We start from the raw sequence: 19,549 nt of genomic DNA on the forward strand, positions 1-19,549 counted from the left end.
GCACGGGGTGGATTCCCAAGGATGAATTCGGAATTCCCCAGTTCTGCCCAAATGAGAAAATCGTCTTGGGAAACTTCCCTGGAGTAATCTGGGGGTGCAATCCGGGATTGTGGAAGCTGGGGGAAACTTCTGGAGGGAGTCTTGGATGGATCCCTGAGGGTCCAGCTTCCTCCAAAGGAAAATAAAATCTCAGGAAGCTTTTCTGGAGGAGTCTGGGGCTGCTACCTGGGATCCTGGAACAGGGGTGGAGAGTCTGGGAGGAGTCTCAGATGGATTCCAGAGAAAAAAAAAAATCTCAGGGAGCTTTCTGTGGAAAGGGGACAGCACTGAGGACAACTCCTGCTTCCCAAAGTCTCAAATAACGTTTATTTTTCCATGCACAAAACCCTCTTTTTGGGAGAGGGGAATGTTAAAAGCCGTTTGTTCAAGTATGGGGGTGTTGGTCTGAGTCTGGGGGGGCTGGGCAGGGGCTCTGCCTCCACAGGGACAAAGCTCTGACTCCACTCCACTCCAGAGGAACAGGAATATTGGGAATAAGGCACCACGGCAGCAGGAGAGGCTGAGAGAGGAGCAGAGTGTAGTGTTCACAGGATGGGGGGAAAAAAGAGGGGCCAGACCCCACAGGAGAGGCGCCAGCGCCGAGCTGGGGGGGTCTGGGAGGGGAGGATGAGCTGCTCCCCCCTCCTTGAGGCACCACAGAGGTCATGGAAGGGAATTACAGTGCGAGGATGCCCCGGGCTGCAGGAGCCACCCTGGGGACACAGAGACACCCTGGGGACACAGCAGCCACAGCTCCCTCCTGATCCCACAGCAGCAAATTCCTCTCCTGGCAGGAGTTTCCCAGGATTTTCAGCTGTCCTGCTCCGACAGAGCCGCTCTCCTCCCGCTGCGGCTGCGCAGGGCCCGGGAAGAGCCCTGGGCAAGGAAAGGGACAGGGACAAGTGACAAGGACAGGTCACAGGGACAGTCAGGACAGCCCCAAACCCCTCCCTGTGTCCCCCATCCCCCAGCACCTCTTTTGCAGGGTTCTTCCTCTGGGATCTCAGGCTCTGGCTGCGGGACAGGGATTTGGGATCGCGGCGCGGGGAGCGCGGGGGGAAAACCTCCGAGTCCGACCACATCTCGTCCGAATCGCTCTCGTAGCGCCGCCCGTAGCCTGGGGACAGAGGGGACACTCCAGCACGGCCACCACGAGCTTTGCAGGGACCCCCCCTCGCTGTGAACCCCCCAGTCCTCACCCAGGGGCTGCTGGAGGCTCTCCTGCTCCTCCAGGTACAGCGGGTCCTGGAAGCGCGCGGGCGCCTGCTCGGGCAGCGAGCGCAGGTCCTGCATGCTGAAACTGCGGAGCCGCCCGGCCAGCGCGCCCTGGCTCTGCATGGGGGGGACAGCAGGGTCAGAGACCACCCCAGGGGATGTCACCCTGTGCTGTCACCGCCCTGGGTACCTTGGTGGCCGCCTGGACGGCGGCGGTGGCCGCCAGGTTGAGGCCCCGCTTGCCGAAGTGCAGCACGGCCGCGCAGCTGCGCTCGTGGGCACGGAGCAGGAAGGCGTCGATGTCCTGAGAGACAAACGGGGCTGCTGGGAGGGCAGGGGGTGGCCTGGGGCATTGTCACCTCCCAGGCATGGCCGTGTCCCTCAGCACTGTTACCTCCCAGGCATGGTTGTGTCCTTGGGCACTGTCACCTCCCAGGGCACTGTCACCTCCTGAGGCAATGCCATGTCCTTGGGCACTGTCACCTCCTAAGGCACTGTCACCTCCCAGGCCTGGCCATGTCCCTGAGCACTGTCACCTCCCAGGCATGGCCATGTCCTTGGGCACTGTCACCTCCCAGGCATGGCCATGTCCCTGAGCACTGTCACCTCCCAGGCATGGCCATGTCCCTGGGCATTGTCACCTCCTGAGGTATCACCATGTCCCTGGGCATTGTCACCTCCCAGGCATGGCCATGTCCTTGGGCACTGTCACCCCTCAGGGCACTGTCACCTCCCAGGACACTGTCACTCCCAGGGCACTGTCACTCCCAGGGCACTGTCACTCCCAGGACACTGTCATTCCCAGGACACTGTCACCCCCAGAACACTGTCACCTCCCAGGACACTGTCACCCCTCAGGGCACTGTCACTCCCAGGACACTGTCACTCCCAGGGCACTGTCACTCCCAGGACACTGTCACCTCCCAGGACACTGTCTCACACAGGGCACTGTCACTCCCAGGACACTGTCACTCCCAGGGCACTGTCACCTCCCAGGACACTGTCACTCCCAGGGCACTGTCACCTCCCAGGACACTGTCTCACACAGGGCACTGTCACTCCCAGGACACTGTCACTCCCAGGACACTGTCACTCCCAGGACACTGTCACCTCCCAGGGCACTGTCACTCCCAGGACACTGTCACCTCCCAGAGCACTGTCACCTCCCTGGGCACTGTCACTCCCAGGACACTGTCACTCCCAGGGCACTGTCACCTCCCAGGGCATTGTCACCTCCCAGGGCACTGTCACTCCCAGGACACTGTCACCCCCACGACAACACCATGACCTGTGACAATGCCCCATCCCCAGCCCATCACTAGCCCAACTCGGGAGGTTCTGGCCAGGAAGGACCCCCAGAGGCCAGGGATGTCACCCAGAATTGTCACCTTCTCCTTGCGGGCCAGCGTGGGGTGCACGAAGCGGCGGTACAGCAGGCTGGCCCCCCGCGTGTACGGTGACAGCAGCCAGATGACAAAAGCCATCTTCACCTCGTAGTAAAATGGGAACCTGGGAGAGAGGGGCAGATGATACAATTCCACCTTCCCCTGGAACTTGCTGTAACAGATAAGGTCTCCTAGATACCAAGGTTGAGCCAAATTCCTGAAGAATTTGGTCACTCTCTAACACCTTGGAAGATAATTGGTTAGAAATGAGTTTGTGTAATTTAAAACTTCTCACTTAGATTGGATGCTGTTCTTTGTATAAACTTTTGTTGGTTGTAGTTTGAATCCTCCCTGAACCTATAAATATGATTCTGAGAGAATCCTGCTTGATCACCCTTCCCATTAAATAAAAATTCTTGTGGAACTCATCTGAGAGAATGCTAAAAGTTAGCACTCTCTGGTGCTGGTAAATACCACCAGGGATCAAAAAAGCCACAAGGAGGGGGTCCAAAGGCACCTCCTGTCCCCTCCCCACAGCTCTGGGGACATGGGGACAGGCAGAGCCCCTCACCAGGAGATGAGGAGGTCGGTGAAGGTCTCTGTGGTCATGAAGAGAGCGAAGACGATCCAGTACATCATCCACCGGACCTGGGGGAGCCGTGGGGAGCCCATCAGAGGGGGCTGGAGCCTGGGAAAAGGGGGGCTGAGCCCAGAAACAGGGGGGGAATGGAGCTTGAAAAAAGGGGGGCTGAGCCCAGAAACAGGGGGGGAATGGAGCCTGGAAAAAGGGGGCTGAGCCCAGAAACAGGGGAACTGGAGTCTGGGAAAAGGGGGGGCTGAGCCCAGAAACAGGGGAGTGGAGCCTGGGAAAAGGGGGGCTGAGCCCAGAAACAGGGGGGGTGGAGTCTGGGAAAAGGGGGGCTGAACCCCAGAAAGGGGAGGGACTGTAGTTTAGGAAAAGAGGGGTTAAACCCCAGAAACAGGGGCACTGGAACCCCAGAAAGAGGAGGGAGTGGAGTTTGGGAAAAGGGGGATGAAACCCAGAAACAGGGGGAACTGGAACCCCAGAAAAGGGGGAACTGGAGATCCAGAAAGGGGGAGACTGGAGCTCTGAAAAGGGAGGGGACTGAAACCCCAGGGAAAGTGGAAAGAAAGGGGAACTGGAGCTTGGAAAGGGGGTGACTGGAGTTTTGGAAAAGGGGAGCTGAACCCCAGAAAGGAGTACTGGAACCCCAGGAAAGCGGGGACTGGAGTTTAGGAAAAGAGGGGCTAAACCCCAGAAACAGGGGGAACTGAACCCCAGAAACAAGGGGAACTGGAGCTTGGGAAAAGAGGGGACTAGAGTTTAGGACAAGGGGGGTTGAACCCCAGAAACAGGGGGGACAGGAACCCCAGGAAAGGGAGGGACTGGAGTTTGGGAAAAGGGGGATGAACCCCAGAAACAGGGGGAACTGGAGCCCCAGGAAAGGGAGGGACTGGAATTTAGGACAAGGGGGGCTGAACCCCAGAGAGGGGAGGGATTGGAGTTTGGAAAGAGGGGCTAAACCCCAGAAACAGGGGGGACTGAACCCCAGGAAAGGGAGGGACTGGAATTTAGGAAAAGAGGGTCTGAACCCCAGAAAGGGGCACTGCAGCCCCAGAAACGGGGGACTGGATTTTAGGAAAAGGGGGGCTGAACCCCAGAAAGGGACACTGCAGCCCCAGAAAGGGGAGGGACTGGAGTTTAGGAAAAGGGGGGCTGAACCCCAGAAATGGGCACTGGAACCCCAGGAAAGGGAAGGACTGGAGTTTGGAAAAGAGGGGCTAAACCCCAGAAACAGGGGGAACTGGAGCCCCAGGAAAAGGAGGGAGTGGAGTTTGGGAAAACAGGGGCTGAACCCCAGAAACAGGGGCACTCGAACCCCAGAAAGAGGAGGGACTGGAGTTTGGGAAAAGGGGGATGAACCCCAGAAACAGGGGGGGACTGGAGCCCCAGGAAAGGGGGGACTGGAGTTTGGGAAAAGAGGGGTTGAACCCCAGAAAGGGGAAGAACTGGAATTTAGGAAAAGGGGAGCTGAACCCCAGAAAGGGACACTGCAGCCCCAGAAAGGGGAGGGACTGGAATTTAGGAAAAGGGGGGCTGAGCCCCAGAAAGGGACACTGCAGCCCCAGAAAGGGGAGGGACTGGAGTTTAGGAAAACGGGGGCTGAACCCCAGAAAGGTGAAGGACTGGAATTTAGGAAAAGGGGGGCTGAACCCCAGAAAGGGGCACTGCAGCCCCACACCTGCAGGCTGACAGGAGCCCCAGCAGGGCTCCCCAGCTCCCTCACTCACATATTCCCGGATGTTTTTCGTCTTCACCGCCTTGTAGGAGGCGTAGGCGGGGTAGAGCGTCCCGAAGAGCAGCCTGCAGGGCAGAGGGGGGGTCAGGCACCGCGGCCACCCCCAGTACAGCAGCAGGAACAGGGACCAGCACAGCTGGCGGCCCCAGTGCCGCAGCCTGGCCCGGAGCCCCCCCAGCAGCATCACGGATATCCCGGGAGAACAGCACGGATATCCCGGGAGAACGGCCCGGGACAGCCCGGGGAGGCTGAGCCGGGATCAGCACGGTGACACCTCCGAACGGGACCGGCCCGACCTGTCGGGGCAGGGACGGGGACAGCGGGGGTGGCAGGGACAGGGGCAGGGACAGGGGCAGGAACGGGAGGTGGTGACAGGGACAGGGGCAGGGACAGGGGGAGGTGACAGGGACAGCAGGGGTGGCAGGGACAGGGACAGCGGGGGTGACAGGGATGGGGGGGTGGCAGAGTCAGAGGGTGGCAGGGACAGGGTGGGTGGCAGGGACAGGGACAGAGGGGGATGGCAGGGACAGGGACAGGGGGTGGCAGGGACAGGGACAGGGGATGGTGGCAGGGCACGGGCTCGGTCCCCGTCGGCGCCAAGCTCCGTGCCGGGGCGTTGGGTGAGTGTCACCACCCCCCAATGCCACCCACCTGGTGTCCCTGTGACCTGCTGTGAGCAGGGACCCCCGGCAGCAGTGTGGGACCCCCGAGATGGGGCAGGGACCCCCTGGGATGGGAAAGAGACCCCTGGGATGGGGCAGGGACACCTGGGATGGGACAGGGACCCCTGGGATGGGACAGGGACCCCCTGGGATGGGGCAGGGACCCCTGAGATGGGGCAGGGACCCCTGGGATGGGGCAGGGACCCCTGGGATGGGGAAGACACCCCTGGGATGGGGCAGGGACCCCCGAGATGGGACAGGGACCCCCTGGGATGGGGTAGGGACCCCCGAGATGGGACAGGGACCCCCTGGGATGGGGCAGGGACCCCCTGGGATGGGGCAGGGACCCCCTGGGATGGGACAGGGACCCCCGAGATGGGACAGGGACCCCCTGGGATGGGGCAGGGACCCCCGAGATGGGACAGGGACCCCCTGGGATGGGGCAGGGACCCCTGGGATGGGGCAGGGACCCCCGAGATGGGGCAGGGACCCCCTGGGATGGGGCAGGGACCCCCGGCTGGCAGTGTGGGACCCCCTGAGATGGGGTAGGGGATCGGAGATCGGGGGGTCCATGCGACCACCCCCCCACCCCGCACCCCGCTCCACCCCGCGGACCCCACTCACTCAACGACCCGGCTGAGGAGCCAGGACACCATGGCGCGGCCGGGGAGGAAGGGGTGGGTAGTGTCGGGTGGGAGGGTGGCTGCTGTGTCCCCCCGGAGCCCCCCAAGGTCCCAAATTCCCCCCGAGCCCGCGGGGAGCGGATCCGAGCAGTTGAAAGTCGCAGCAACCGAACCGCGCATGCGCAGCGCGGGCCCCACCGGCAGTTCTTAAAAGGGCAACGGATCTTCTTAAAAGGGTAATGCCGTTAAAAGGGCAATGCCCTTAAAAGGGCAACAATGAGACCCACATGTGGCGGTGAGTCCCCGCTTTATAAAATAAAAATATTTTATAAATTCCCCAAATGTATTGAATATCAATATAGAGTATCCTGAACTTACCTAAAAATGTCGTGTTTAAAATTCCCCTAATATATTGAATATTAATATATCGCTTTAATATTATTGTATTAATATATTGAATAGTAGTATATTAATATATTAAATATTGCTATATTAATATCTTGAATATTACTATATTAATATATTGATTAGTACTATATTAACATATTGAATATTACTATATTAATATATTGAATATTGTTATATTAATATATTGAATATCACTATATTAATATTTTGAATATTGCTATATTAACATCTTGAATATTATTATATTAATATATTGATTTGTACTATATTAATGTACAATATATTAATATTGAATATATATTAAATACTCCCTAATACATAAACGTTAATTGCCTAATGTACATGTTTTTAATATTAAAACATAAAATTTTTGAAGCAGTAAACTGGTAGAGAAGGGAGGAGAGATCCACTCTGATGTTAAAGGATTATTTTTGGGCCTGGAGGGGATTTGATGTTTTTTTGGTGCTCTGATGGATGATGTTAAGCCCTGAACGATCCACCCAAGAAAATAAAATCAGCTTGAATCCCCTCTCTGGGCCACCTCCCGCTGCAGCCCCAGGGTTTCCCAAATTCCCGGTGCCAGATCCCTGGTGCAGTTCAAACCCAGGGAAACTGAGGCAGGCACACGTGGCAGTGCCCTGGGAGAAGCTCCCCAAACCCATCCGTGCCCCGGAGGCGCTCGTTACCAGCAGAGGATCTTCATTTGTGCTCTTAATTGCTGCTTTTCCATATTTATACCCCTGGGAGCCAGGAAAAGCTCCCCTGGAAAACCAGTCCAGCAGGGACTCCCCTCCCTGGGGAAACACCTCCTGGTGTTTTTTCTGCTGGAAAAATCCACCCTAAAGGAGGAATTCCCCTCCCTGCTGCCGTGGGATGGGGGTGGAGCGGGCTGGAAGGACACAGGGGCAGGGCTGGGGGTCACAGTGTGTTTATTGGGGGGGTTGGTGGGCACGGACACCCCGCTGGGTCCTGCCTGGCAGCGGGGGGTGGGCACGGGGAGCTGCTGGGCATGCACGGGGAGGGGTGGGAGCTGCTGGCCTGGAGCAGGGAGTCCTCAGGGCATGGTGTTTGTATCCGGCTGGGACATCCTGAGCATCCCATCCTCCTCAGGGCATGGTGTTTGCATCCACCTCAGAGCATCCTGAGCATCCCATCCTCCTCAGGGTTTCACATCTGCATTCACCTGGGAGATGCTGAGCATCCCACCGTCCTCAGGGCATCACATCTGTATCCATCTGGGGCATCTTGAGCATCCCACCAACCTCAGGGCATGGTGTTTGTATCCAGCTGGGACATCCTGAGCATCCCATTGTCCTCAGGGCATCCCATCTGCATCCACCTGGGAAATGCTGAGCATGCCACCATGCTCAGGGCATCTCATTTGCATCCTCAGAGCATCCCATCATCCTCAGGGCAACACACCTTTATCCACCTCAGAGTATCCTGGAGCATCCCATCATCCTCGGGGCATTCTACATCCCATCTGCATCCACCTCAGAGCATCCCATCATCATCATCATCATCATCATCATCATCATCACCCTCAGCATCCCACCCCATCCTCAGCATCCCATCATCATCCTCACCATTGCATCTGCATCCACCTCAGAGCATCCTGGAGCATCCCATCATCATCATCATCCTCAGCATCCCACTCCATCCTCAGCATCCCATCCCATCCTCCTCAGAGCACCCCATCCCACCCCATCCACTTTGGAGCACCCCAAAATCCCTCAGCACCCCAGGAACCCCCCATCCCTCCTGCCACACCCCCACAGCTCCCATCCCACGGCCCAAACTGAACAAAGACCCCCACAAGCCCTCTCCACCCCCCAAACCCTCTCCATCCCCCCAGGGGTGCAGCTCAGCAGGGCAAGGCGCGTCCCACGGGGTAAAACCAGGGGGAAACTGAGGCACCGTGGGGCTGGGTGAAGGTGCAGGGGTGCCCAGGGGGTGCCCAGGGTGTGCCCAGAGGGTGGGGGGCTCACAGTGGTGGGCAGCTACAGGCTGAGATCCACCACCTCGTGCCGGTACACCAGCGTGTTGGCCTTGAAGCTGGGCGCCAGCAGCAGCTGCACGTCGGCCGCCGGCACGGCGCGGAACGCCCGCGGCGCCTGCACCGCCAGCTCCTGGAACTTGGCGAATTTCTGCTTCTCCTCTTCCCACAGGTACACGTGGGTGAAGGAGAAATCGCTGCCCAGCGCCAGGTACCGCCGCTGGCCCACGGCGAAGGGCTGCATCACCATGGAGCCGCGCGACGGCAGCGTCTGCACCTCCACGAAGCGCTGCCCTTCCCAGCGCACCACCTTGGAATCGCCGATGTAACGGCTCAGACACAGGAACTGATCCCGTTTGGCCCTGAAATGTTTGACCATCTGCACGTCCAGCACCTCGCCCACCTCGCCCTGCGGCACGAATTGCTTCTGCGCCCGGCTCCACTGGTAGATGACGGGAGCCTGGGAGCTGCTGGAGATGATCAGCCGCGGTTTGCCGTCGTTCTCCACGTATTCCACATCGGTGTCGCGGTGCCAGGCGTGGAGGGCTTGGTGGGAGTAGAACCCGTTCTGGTTGAGGCGGTAGAGGCTGGTGGAGCCCGCCTTGGAGCTGTCGGCGATGACGAAGTACCAGTCGCCGTCGATCTGGAAGGCCTCGATGTCGTTGGGCTTGCGGATCTTCTGGCTGTCGATGTCCTGGATCTTGATGAATTTATCCACGGCCGTGTCCCAGCGGTAAATGTAGGAACCGCCAAAGAGCTGCGCCACCACCACGTAGAGCTGCTCCTGCGCCACGATGGGCTTGCAGTGCACCGCCGAGTGAGCTGGGGACAAACCACACACATCAACACCACAAACATCACACCCCAAACACCATCCCAACGCAGGAAAGGACCCCCAGCTCACCCCAAACACCATCCCAACGCAGGAAAGGACCCCCAGCTCACCCCAAACACCATCCCAACCCAGGAAAGGACCCCCAGCTCACCCCAAACACCATCCCAACCCAGGAAAGGACCCCCAGCTCACCCCAAACACCATCCCAACCCAGGAAAGGACCCCCAGCTCACCCCAAACACCATCCCAACCCAGGAAAGGACCCCCAGCTCACCCCAAACACCATCCCAAACCAGGAAAGGAGCCCCAGCTCACCCCAAACACCATCCCAACGCAGGAAAGGACCCCCAGCTCACCCCAAACACCATCCCAACCCAGGAAAGGACCCCCAGCTCACCCCAAACACCATCCCAACCCAGGAAAGGACCCCCAGCCCAAACCCTCACCGGGGATGCGGTCGAAGTCGCGCAGTTTGCGCTCCACGTAGTCCCACTTGAGGATGGAGCAGCTGCTGGCGCTGGGCTGTGCCAGGGCCACGTAAAGGTCGCTGGCGTAGGTGAAGGGCTCGGCCGACACTGCCTGGAAGGGCAGCACCTGGTGTATCACGAAATCTGGAGCAGGGAGAGGCGGCAGTGAGGGTGTGAACACCCAGGGGTGAGGTGACAAGTGACAGGTGACAGCGGTGCCTTACCCGTGGTGATGCACTGGAAGTCACCCAGGGCCAGGTCCCGGATCTGCTGTCCCTCGAACTGCCCGGGGCTGCTGCAGAACACGGCGGGCACCGTGGTGTTGGTTTTTTCCAGCCACTCCACCAGCCACTTGATCTTGCAGTCACAGGCCAGCGTGTTGCCACGGAGATCCCTGCCAGGGATGGCACCGAGTCACCCCCAGCACCCACCGGGATGTCACCCTGTGCCCAGCTCAGTGTCCCAGCATCCACCAGGATGTCACCCTCTGCCCAGTGTCCCCAGAGTCCCTGCCAGGGATGGCACCCCCAGCACCCACCAGGATGTCACCCTGTGTCCAGCTCAGTGTCCCAGCATCCACCAGGATGTCACCCCCAGGGATGGCACCCCCAGCACCCACCAGGATGTCACCCTGTGCCCAGTTCAGTGTCCCCAGAGTCCCTGTCAGGGATGGCACCGAGTCACCCCCAACACCCACCAGGATGTCACCTTCACCCCAGCCAGGGGTGGCACCCCCAGCACCCACCAGGATGTCACCTTCCCCCCAGCTCAGTGTCCCCAGAGTCCCTGCCAGGGATGGCACCGAGTCACCCCCAGCACCCACCAGGATGTCACTCTCTGCCCAGTTCAGTGTCCCCAGAGTCCCTGACAGGGATGGCACCGAGTCACCCCCAGCACCCTGCTCAATCCCCACCCCCCGGGATGTCACCCTGTCCCCATCCCGGTGTCCCCAGCGGTCCCCAGTGACCCCTCACAGGTCACTCAGGATGTCCAGTGGCTTGAAGAGGTCCCGCGGCAGCGTCTGCAGGTTGTTGTTGGCCAAGGACCTGAGGGACGAGAAGGGTTGTGAGGGTGACACCTCCCTGACGGTGACAAAGGGACAGGGCCACCCCCGCAGCGTCCCCCAGGTGCTCACAGGTGTGTCAGCGACTTGAGCCCACGGAAAGTGCCCTTGGAGAGCGCCTGGATGTCGTTGTTCTCAATGAACCTAGAAGGGGAGCAGAAGGTGGTGGGGCCATCCCGAGGGTCACGGGGCCGTCCCGAGGGTCATGGGGCCATCCCGAGGGTCACGGGGCCACCCCTGTGCCCTCCCTGTCCCCGTGTCCCCATGTCACACACAGGTACTGCAGGTGCGACAGCCCGGCAAAGGCGTTGTCCCCGATCAGCGTGAACTTGTTGGAGTTGAGGAGGCTGCAAAGAGAGAGAGGGGAGAGGAGTCAGCGCCGGGCTGGGCAGGGTGGGCACCGGGGAGAGAACCGGGGAGAGAACTGGGGAGAGAACCGGGGAGAGAACCGGGGAGAGAATCGGGAGAGCACCGGGGAACAGCGGGGAGAGAACCGGAGGAATAGCGGGGAGAACACCCGGGAGAGCCCCGGGATGGTCGGCCGGGGGCACGGGACACCTACAGGAACTGCAGGGACGGGATGTGAGCGAAAGCCGCCTCTCGGATCTCCGTGAAGGCCGCGTTCACCATGGTCCTGCGGGACAGACGGAGCTTCAGCAGAGGTGGCGTTGGGACCCCCGTGCTCCCCAGAGCAGCTCGGTGTCACCTCCCAGGGAAGGATGAGGGGACAGAGGGACCCTGGTGCAGGGGGCTGGCACCCACCCCAGGCTGTCCACACCCTGCGGCAACCCCTGGCCTGGGGCCATGTGCGCACACACGTGTGAAAACACGCACGGATGGGTGTTAAACACACACACAGGGGGGGTGACACGCGTGAACGGGTGTGTGACACACGCACAGGTGTGTAAACACACACAGGTGTAACACACACACACAGGTGTAACACACACATCTGCCACAACCTCCAGGGAACAGCCACATCCCCATCAGGACCCCCCTTTCCCTTCGGGTACAGCCCCCAAGGTCACAGCCGTGTCCCCTCGGGGTTCTGGTGGCCAAGGTGGCGCTGGGGACAGGCTGCAGCTCTGCTCGCCGTGGCATTGATGGATGGCTGCGTGTGCCAGCACCGCAGCACACAGGGACAGGGACATGTCCCGGGCTGTCCCCAGTCCCATCCTCCTCCCAGAACCCCCAGTGCCAACCCTGCACTCCTGAGCTGTCCCCATCGCTGTCCCCACCCCGGTACTCACAGCGAGATGACCTCGGGGGGCAGGTTCTTGGGCACAGCCTTGGAGTCCACGCAGAAAGCCGTGTCCCGGGTGCAGGAGCAGCTCGGGGGGCAAGGGGGGGGCCGGGGGGGGTCTCCGCCCCTCCGCCGGTAACCAGAGCCAGGCCACGGCGAGGAGGAGGAGGAGGAGGAGGCGAGCGGGGAGCTGGTCCTTGAGCATCCTCCTCCCGCTCCGCAGCTCCATCACGCCCTGGCCTTATCCCTGCTCGATCCCAGCGCCGCGGTGCCCGGTTGTGGAAAAGCCTGGAAAGGTTTTTTTCCTCTCTTCTTTTTTTTTTTTTTTAATTTTCTCCCTGGGGATCTCAGTGTGGAGGAGAAGGCGCTGCGGGCGCCCGACCCGCGGCTCTGCAGCACACCATGCCCGCTGCTGCGGGAGGGAGGGAAGGAGGGAAGGAAGGAGGGAGAGAGGGAGGGAGGGATGCGGCTGAGTGACAGCGCCAGCATCGCCCTGCACGCGTGTCCGTGCGCGCGTGTCCCCGGCTCCCACCAAACCCCGGGGTGGCGACCACCGGGTGATCTCGGGGTGGGGGGACAGGACAGGGGTGACTCCCCCGCAGTGACTCCCCCAGCTCCGTGCCCGCAGCACTCCGGGCACCCATCCACGCCACCCCGTCCGTCCCAGGCACCCATCTCTCCCGTCCATCTGCGCCGTCCCTGGCACGGCGCCCTCGGGAACAATGAGTGCAGCCAGCTCCTTCCCCGCAGCTGAACCAGGGGTGCAGCCCCCCCTGGGTACGTGCTGGGGGTGCTGGGCCCCCCCTCCTGCCCCCGGCTGGGTGTGGAGGGCGGGCAGTGCCCGCTGTTTGCCTTGGCACCCCCATCCTGCCCCACAGATGCCAGGGAAGGGCCCTCGGAGGTTTTTTGTGGCCCCTCCCTGGCTCTTCAAACAGCACGAGTGGCACTCGGCAGCTGGAGCGGCCCCAGCCTCTCCCGGCCAGCCCGGATCCCATAAATGCCCCCGGACCGGGGCTGGCAAAGGCACAGGAGCGCACGGAGAGATGGATGACAGCTCCAAAGAGGCGCTGATGGAGGAGGCACCTCCGGTAAGGAGCACCCAGCACCCACCCCGGCCGTGGGGCTGAGCCCCCGCTGCCACCACCCCCGGGCGCTGGCGGCTCAGCTGTGTCCCCAACAGAGGTACACCGAGTCCCCGCGCCGGCCCTGCATCCCCCACGAGCTCAAGAGCCTCCTGCTGATGGTGGCGCTGGTGGTGGTGGCCCTCGTGGTGGTCAACGTCACCTTCCTCCTGCTGGGGCTGCACCTCAGCGAGTCGCACGCCGAGACGGTGAGGGCACGGAGGGACCGCGGGGTCCCTGGGGCGGGGAGGGGGGTTGGGATGGCACCGAAATTTGTAGGGACTGAGTTCAGCCCCGCAGAGCTCCCTCTGTCCCGGCAGGTGTTGAGAATGACCATCCACGGGCTGGATGGCGAGGGGAGCCCCCAGGAGCTGGCCATGAGCAAGAAGGAAAGGACAGGGACGTTCGCGGTGCGGGACGGGCTCAACGCCACGGCCACGGTGGTGTACGACTACAGCAAGGTGCGTGGGGACATGGGGACACCGCCACGGCAGCAGGACCGTGCTGAGCTGAGCCGGCTCTGTCTGCGAACAGCTGCTGGTGGGGTACAGGTCCTGGCGTCACCGAGCGTGCTACATCACCCGTGTGGACAAGGACAACTTCCCGGGGCTGGACGCGGTCACCGAGAGCTTCCAGCGCCGGCAGGTGAGCGGGGAGCGCTGGGAGGGAGGTGGAACAGCTCTGGGATCAACACAGCGATCCTGGGAAATGTGGGGCTGGGGGTTTGTCACCTCGGGAGGGGACGCTGTGGCTGCATTCTCTGTCCCGCAGGGTGAGGAGGTTGGGGACAAGGCCGTGCCCCTGGCTGACCGCTCCGTCCTGGGCACCACCATCAACATCCTGTGCAGCGCCGTGCCCGTGTTCTGGGCCTAGGAGCCGCTCCCGGCGGGATGCGACAGCGACACGGGGATGGCACTGTCCCCCAGGCTGCTTTTCCAGCGGGACACCGAGGAATGTCCTCCTTGTCCCCATCCCGGGGACAGCCACCCCCCACGGGGCTGCTCCATCCGCCCTCGCTCGGCACCGCGGCTTTCCCTGGAAAAAACAAAACAAAACAAAACAAAACAAAAGTGGGATTTGCTTTGGGGTTTGCTTCTGTCTACAAAGTAAAGCTGTGTCCCCGCCTCCGAGTGTGTTCTTGTCCTTTCCTGGGTGCTGGGGACAGGGACACGGTGTCCCAAGGGTGTGTCCTGCTGGGGTGCGGGGTGGGGAGGGGAATCCCTCGGGTTGGGGTGAGCGGAGCTCGGGGGGGTCAAACCGGGGGGCACAGCACGACTGCACACCTTGTCCCCATCTGTGCCACCCAGTGTCCCCATCTGTGCCACCCCAGTGTCACCATCTGTGCCACCCCAGTGTCCCCATCTGTGTCACCCCAGTGTCCCCATCTGTGCCACCCCATCTGTGCCACCCCAGTGTCCCCATCTGTGCCACCCCATCTGTGCCACCCCAGTGTCCCCATCTGTGCCACCCCAGTGTCCCCATCTGTGCCACCCCAGTGTCACCATCTGTGTCCCCCAGTGTCCTCGTCTGTGCCCCTCCAATGTCCCCATCTGTGTCCCACAGTGTCCCCAGCTGTGCCCCCCCAGTGTCCCCATCTGTGCCATCCCAGTGTCCCCATCTGTGCCACCCCAGTGTCCCCAGCTGTGCCATCCCAGTGTCCCCAGCTGTGCCACCCCAGTGTCCCCATCTGTGCCCCCCAGTGTCCCCAGCTGTGCCATCCCAGTGTCCCCAGCTGTGCCACCCCAGTGTCCCCAGCTGTGCCCCCCCAGTGTCCCCATCTGTGTCCCCCCAGTGTCCCCAGCTGTGCCACCCCAGTGTCCCCATTTGTGTCCCCCCAGTGTCCCCATCTGTGCCCCCTCAAGACCCCTGGAAGTTGATTTGGTCTTTCCAGAGCTGCAAACTCAGTGTTGTTCCCAAAAAGGTGTGGTCGCAGCTCTGGAAGGGGGGTGACACTTAGCTGGGGACAGGAGGGACATTGCAGGTTTCCATGTGCTGACTCAGAGCCAGCAGCTCTGCTTCCCAAAAACCCTGCCCGTGATAAGGAGCTGGGTCCAGAGGGTGCCAAGGGCCAGGAGAGGTGATAAGGGCTCCCACGGTGACAGAACAAACAGCCTGGAGCCACTCGAGGGACTCTTGTGGCCCTTGACACCTTGGGAAAAGTGGCAGCGTTCACTCCTGGCTGTTTTGGGGGTCCCAGGGGTGGCTGGAGGAGTCCCAATTGCAGGAGGGGCAAAACCAAGGCCCAGCCACCTGAGGGGGACCTGGCAGAGCCGGGACACCCTGACCCCAAAAACATTCCCACCTCTGCCAGCCCCAAAGCCACCAGCCCCAAAAACCACCAGCCCCCAAAAGCCACCAGCCCCAAAAGCCACCAGCAGCGGTGTCTGGGCAGCCTCAGACTGACAATGAGGGTCAGGGACATTTCCCCACGCCGTGGTGACCCCGTCCCCACCCTGTTTCTGTGGATTACAGGAAATCTTTGATGTCCTGTTTGCTCCTTGCCACATCCAGCAGCTCCAGGTGCCCGAGGTGGCCAAGGGACACGAGCCAGGTCCCACCTGTGCCCAGGGCCGGATGCTCCACCCTGGAGGGTTTGCTTTGGCCCTGCCACCCCTCTCCTGGGCAGCAGAGAAGTCCCCGTGCCTGGGGACAAGGACCCTTGACCCAGAGCCCTCGGAGCCTCTCGAGCAGCAGATTCCCAGGGGGACCCAGCTGGGAGTGGGCGCTCAGCAAACACCAGCGGAGTGTGTCACATGCCAGGGCCTGGGGCCACCAAACCCTTCACAGGGACCCACCCCAGTGCCCCAGTATAAAATTCCCAGTCCCGGCAGCCAGGTTGGGCTGGGGATGGGAGGAGGAGGAGGAGGAGGAGGAGGAGGCAGCCATGGAGAGCAGCATGAAGCAGGTGGTGTTTGAAGAGGAGGTGAGTCCCTGCAGGGTGGCACTGCCACACTTCGGTGTCCCTGCGGCCACAGGGCTTCACCCAGTTTATCCCAGCAAGGCACCAGCGCCCGGGATGGGCGTTTGGACCACGGGGTGCTCCAGGAGCACCTCCACCCCTCTGACCGCATCTCCCACACCCGCAGGACTCGGGGAACGGCTGCTGCTGCCCGGGCTGCTGCCTGCCCTGCGCCACGTGCTGCGCCAAATGCTGCACCAAATGCAGCCTGTGCTGCGCCAAATGCTGCTGCCTGCCCAAGTGCTGCCGCTGTCCCAAGTGTCCCAAGTGTCCCAAGTGTCCCAGCTGCTCCGGCTGCCTCATGAAGTCGCTGTGCTGCCTCCCCCGGCTGCTCTGTTACCTGCCCCGCAAGCTGCTGAGCTGCTGCCACCTGCGCTGCCTGCTCATCGTGGTGGTCGTGGTGGTCCTGCTGGTCATCGTCATCGCCGGCGTCCTGCTGATGTGGCTGAGCGTTGATCAGCGCCACGGCGACACCGTGAGTGGGGACAGCCCCCGGTGCCTTCCCCCCATGCCCAGGGGATGGGATGTTGATGTCTCCGATTCCCCCTCCAGGTCCTGCGGGGCGGGTTGGGGACAGGAGTGGCCTGGGAAGAGGACGCGGCCACTTTCTACCTGGACAGCGGGGACGGCAACGCGGCCACGATCATCTATGATTACAAGAATGTGAGTGAGGGGCTCAGGGGGGCACGGGGAGGGGGAGATGGGGTTGAGCTGAGCCCAGTTTGGCTTCCAACAGCTGCTGGTGAGCTACAGAGCTCGGCTGCACCGCGCCTGCTTTGTCACCCGTGTGGACAAGGACAACATCCCGGGGCTGGACACCGTGCTCGGGACCTTCCAGCGCCGGCTGGTGAGGAGCTGGATGGGGCAGGGGGGGCGTGGGGGGCTCGGTGCATTGTGCAGCCTCCCCACGATGTGCAATGATGATGATGATGATGATGATGATGATGATGATGATGATGATGATGATGATGATGATGATGATGTCCCTCCCGTCCAGGCTGAAGACAAGATCTCCGTGCCCCTGGCTGACCGCTCCCTCCTGGGCACCACTGCGAGCATCCTCTGCAGCCTCCTCCCTGTTTATTGGGTTTAGAGCCCGCGGGGTGGGCAGGGGGTGCTGCGGGACCCCCGCGGCACTGGGGGACCCCCACCCAGCCGGCAGCACCCCCACAGCGCCAGCTTTGCCTTGCAGCATCCCCGACATCCCAACCCCGCTGCGGCACCGGCGGCTCCTCCGCGGCTACCCCGATTTTGGGGAATTTTGGGGAATTTTGGGGAATTTTGGGGTGCGGGGGGTGAGAAGGGGTCTGGGGTCGGTGCTGGAGGGGTCTCAGGCTCGGGGCAGGGGGTGGGGAGGGGGTGTCAGCGCCGTGCCGGGGGACAGCTGGTTTGTCACTTAAGTCTTCTCAGCTTCGCCAAACCCAAGTGCAAAAATGAGCTTAAAAAAACATGACATTTAAAGAAAACACAATTCTCCGTTCCAGTTCTTCTCTCCCGCCAGCTCCCGCCTTCCCCCTGCTTTAAAAACGCCTTGAGGGGCTCCGAGTTGGATTTTGGGGGGATTTGTGTCTCGGACACAGCCTGGGGGCTCACGGGAGGGACCCCCCTGAATGAGGCTGCCTGACCTGAGCTGCCCCGTCCTGCTGCCAGGGCCGGGCTGGCCTGGAAAATGCTCTGCCAGGCCGGAATAAAGGAGCAGGGCAGGAATCGGGGCTGGAATCAATCCTGGACACAACCACGGCCACCAGACGCTGCCCGAGGACAGCGATCAGCAGTGATTTAGGACAGGGAGTTAGCAGAAAAGAATTGGGAAAAGCGTGATAAGAGTTGGGAATTTTAGGATTTTTAGGAGCTGGTGTTGGGATCAGGCATTATTAAGCTCAGGTATGAAATGCTGATGCTGTTAGGATCAGGAATTATTAGGATCAGGAATTATTAGGATCAGGAATTATTAGGATGGGGATTTATTAGGATGGGGATTATTAGGTGTTATTAGGATCAGGAGTTGTTAGGACTGGGATTCTGCTGTTGTTGGGATCAGACATTAACAGGACTGAGATGCTGGTACTGTAAGGATCAGGAATAATAAATACCAGGATTTTTTTAGGATCAGGCTTTATTAGGTTGGGATTCTGGCTTTATTAGGACCAGGAGTTTTGCGACCAGGACATTGGGGCTGAGAGGAGGAACAGGGAGCAGCCCAATCAATCCCCTGGGAATGGGAGGCCACAGGCAGCCCCAAAGTGGGGATCAGCAGCCCCCCACTGTCCCCACACCTGATCCAGCCCCCCACTGCCCCCACACCTGATCCAGCCCCCCACTGTCCCCACACCTGATCCAGCCCCCCCTTCCCACTCCTGGCACCAGGGAATCTTCTCCTACCGGGACAGCGCAGCTGCAGCTGGCTGGGACTTGGGGCAACCATCCAGGGCCTCCTGCAGCTCTGGGGTGTCCCCTCCCAACCCCTCCCTGACCCCCAGACCCCCTCAGCCCCCCTGCCAAGGCTGGAGCAGATGGAGGAGGTGACAGAAAGTTGGCAGAACCGCCAGCTCCTTGTGCAATAATTCCCGTATCCCGATTTCCGGAGGGGACCTCAGAGGTCCTGGCAGGGGAAATGAGAGTGAAACCCCCCCAGTAGGGGCTGGGAGGGGGGGATTCCATCCCCTGGGTTGTGTCACTGTGGCACAGGGGTCTCTGAGGGGGTCACAGCTCGGGGTTCCATGGGGGGAAAGATCCTGGGAACAGCCCTGGCTGCTCTTTGCTGTGGAAATTTTGGGGATGGGAGCCATGGAATGCTCCTGGCAGTGTCCCCACCCTCAGGGCTGTGCCAGTGCCAGGTCTGGCATGGCCCACCTGCTGCTCCAGGATGCCAAGGGAGCCCTGCAGGGCGGGCAGGATGAGCTGGGAGCGCTGGAATCCGTGTGCCCGTGCCAGGTGACATCCAGCCAGAGCTGCTGGCACCGGGACATTCCCATCCTGCCGCTCAGCTCCTCTCCCAGGTAGGGCTCCAGGTTGGAATGCTGGTGGCCTGTGCCCTCCAGGTCACTGCTAAGGAGGCAGATCCCAGGAGCTGAGCCCAGCGTGGGAAAGCCAGGCCGGGAAAATCCTCCCTGGAGAGCCTGGGCTCCCCGGAGCGCTCCGTGAGAAAGGGGGCTGGAAATCAACTCTGCATCCTGACATCATGGATTTACATCATCCAGGGACTGGGCCCG

General features: G+C 61.1%; 3 protein-coding genes across 3 annotated transcripts; 1 reads left to right on the forward strand and 2 right to left on the reverse strand.

Annotated features, from left to right (window-relative positions):
* Positions 1-347: 347 nt before the first annotated feature.
* REEP4 (receptor accessory protein 4) lies at positions 348-6,690 on the reverse strand. The gene is made up of 8 exons (XM_033081409.1): positions 6,247-6,690; positions 4,953-5,025; positions 3,211-3,287; positions 2,643-2,763; positions 1,445-1,558; positions 1,239-1,371; positions 1,014-1,156; positions 348-915 (listed from the first exon to the last, which is right to left on the reverse strand). The coding sequence occupies exons 1-8, from the start codon at positions 6,423-6,425 to the stop codon at positions 850-852; spliced, it is 906 nt and encodes a 301-aa protein (XP_032937300.1). The 5' UTR covers positions 6,426-6,690; the 3' UTR covers positions 348-849.
* Positions 6,691-8,446: 1,756 nt separating this feature from the next.
* LGI3 (leucine rich repeat LGI family member 3) lies at positions 8,447-12,697 on the reverse strand. The gene is given in 9 exon segments (XM_033081383.2): positions 8,447-9,471; positions 9,931-10,095; positions 10,176-10,345; positions 10,926-10,997; positions 11,087-11,158; positions 11,290-11,361; positions 11,577-11,648; positions 12,265-12,374; positions 12,376-12,697. Coding segments are annotated over 9 exon segments (1,662 nt in total). The 5' UTR covers positions 12,487-12,697; the 3' UTR covers positions 8,447-8,653.
* A 116-nt stretch (positions 12,698-12,813) lies between these two features.
* On the forward strand, positions 12,814-17,563 carry SFTPC (surfactant protein C). The gene is made up of 11 exons (XM_033081073.2): positions 12,814-13,345; positions 13,438-13,587; positions 13,699-13,839; positions 13,913-14,023; positions 14,150-14,245; positions 15,851-16,096; positions 16,179-16,301; positions 16,465-16,812; positions 16,890-17,000; positions 17,074-17,184; positions 17,335-17,563. The coding sequence occupies exons 1-11, from the start codon at positions 12,980-12,982 to the stop codon at positions 17,428-17,430; spliced, it is 1,899 nt and encodes a 632-aa protein (XP_032936964.1). The 5' UTR covers positions 12,814-12,979; the 3' UTR covers positions 17,431-17,563.
* Positions 17,564-19,549: the final 1,986 nt, after the last annotated feature.

Source organism: Catharus ustulatus, chromosome 27, assembly GCF_009819885.2.
Source record: "Catharus ustulatus isolate bCatUst1 chromosome 27, bCatUst1.pri.v2, whole genome shotgun sequence".
Lineage (NCBI taxonomy): Eukaryota > Metazoa > Chordata > Aves > Passeriformes > Turdidae > Catharus > Catharus ustulatus.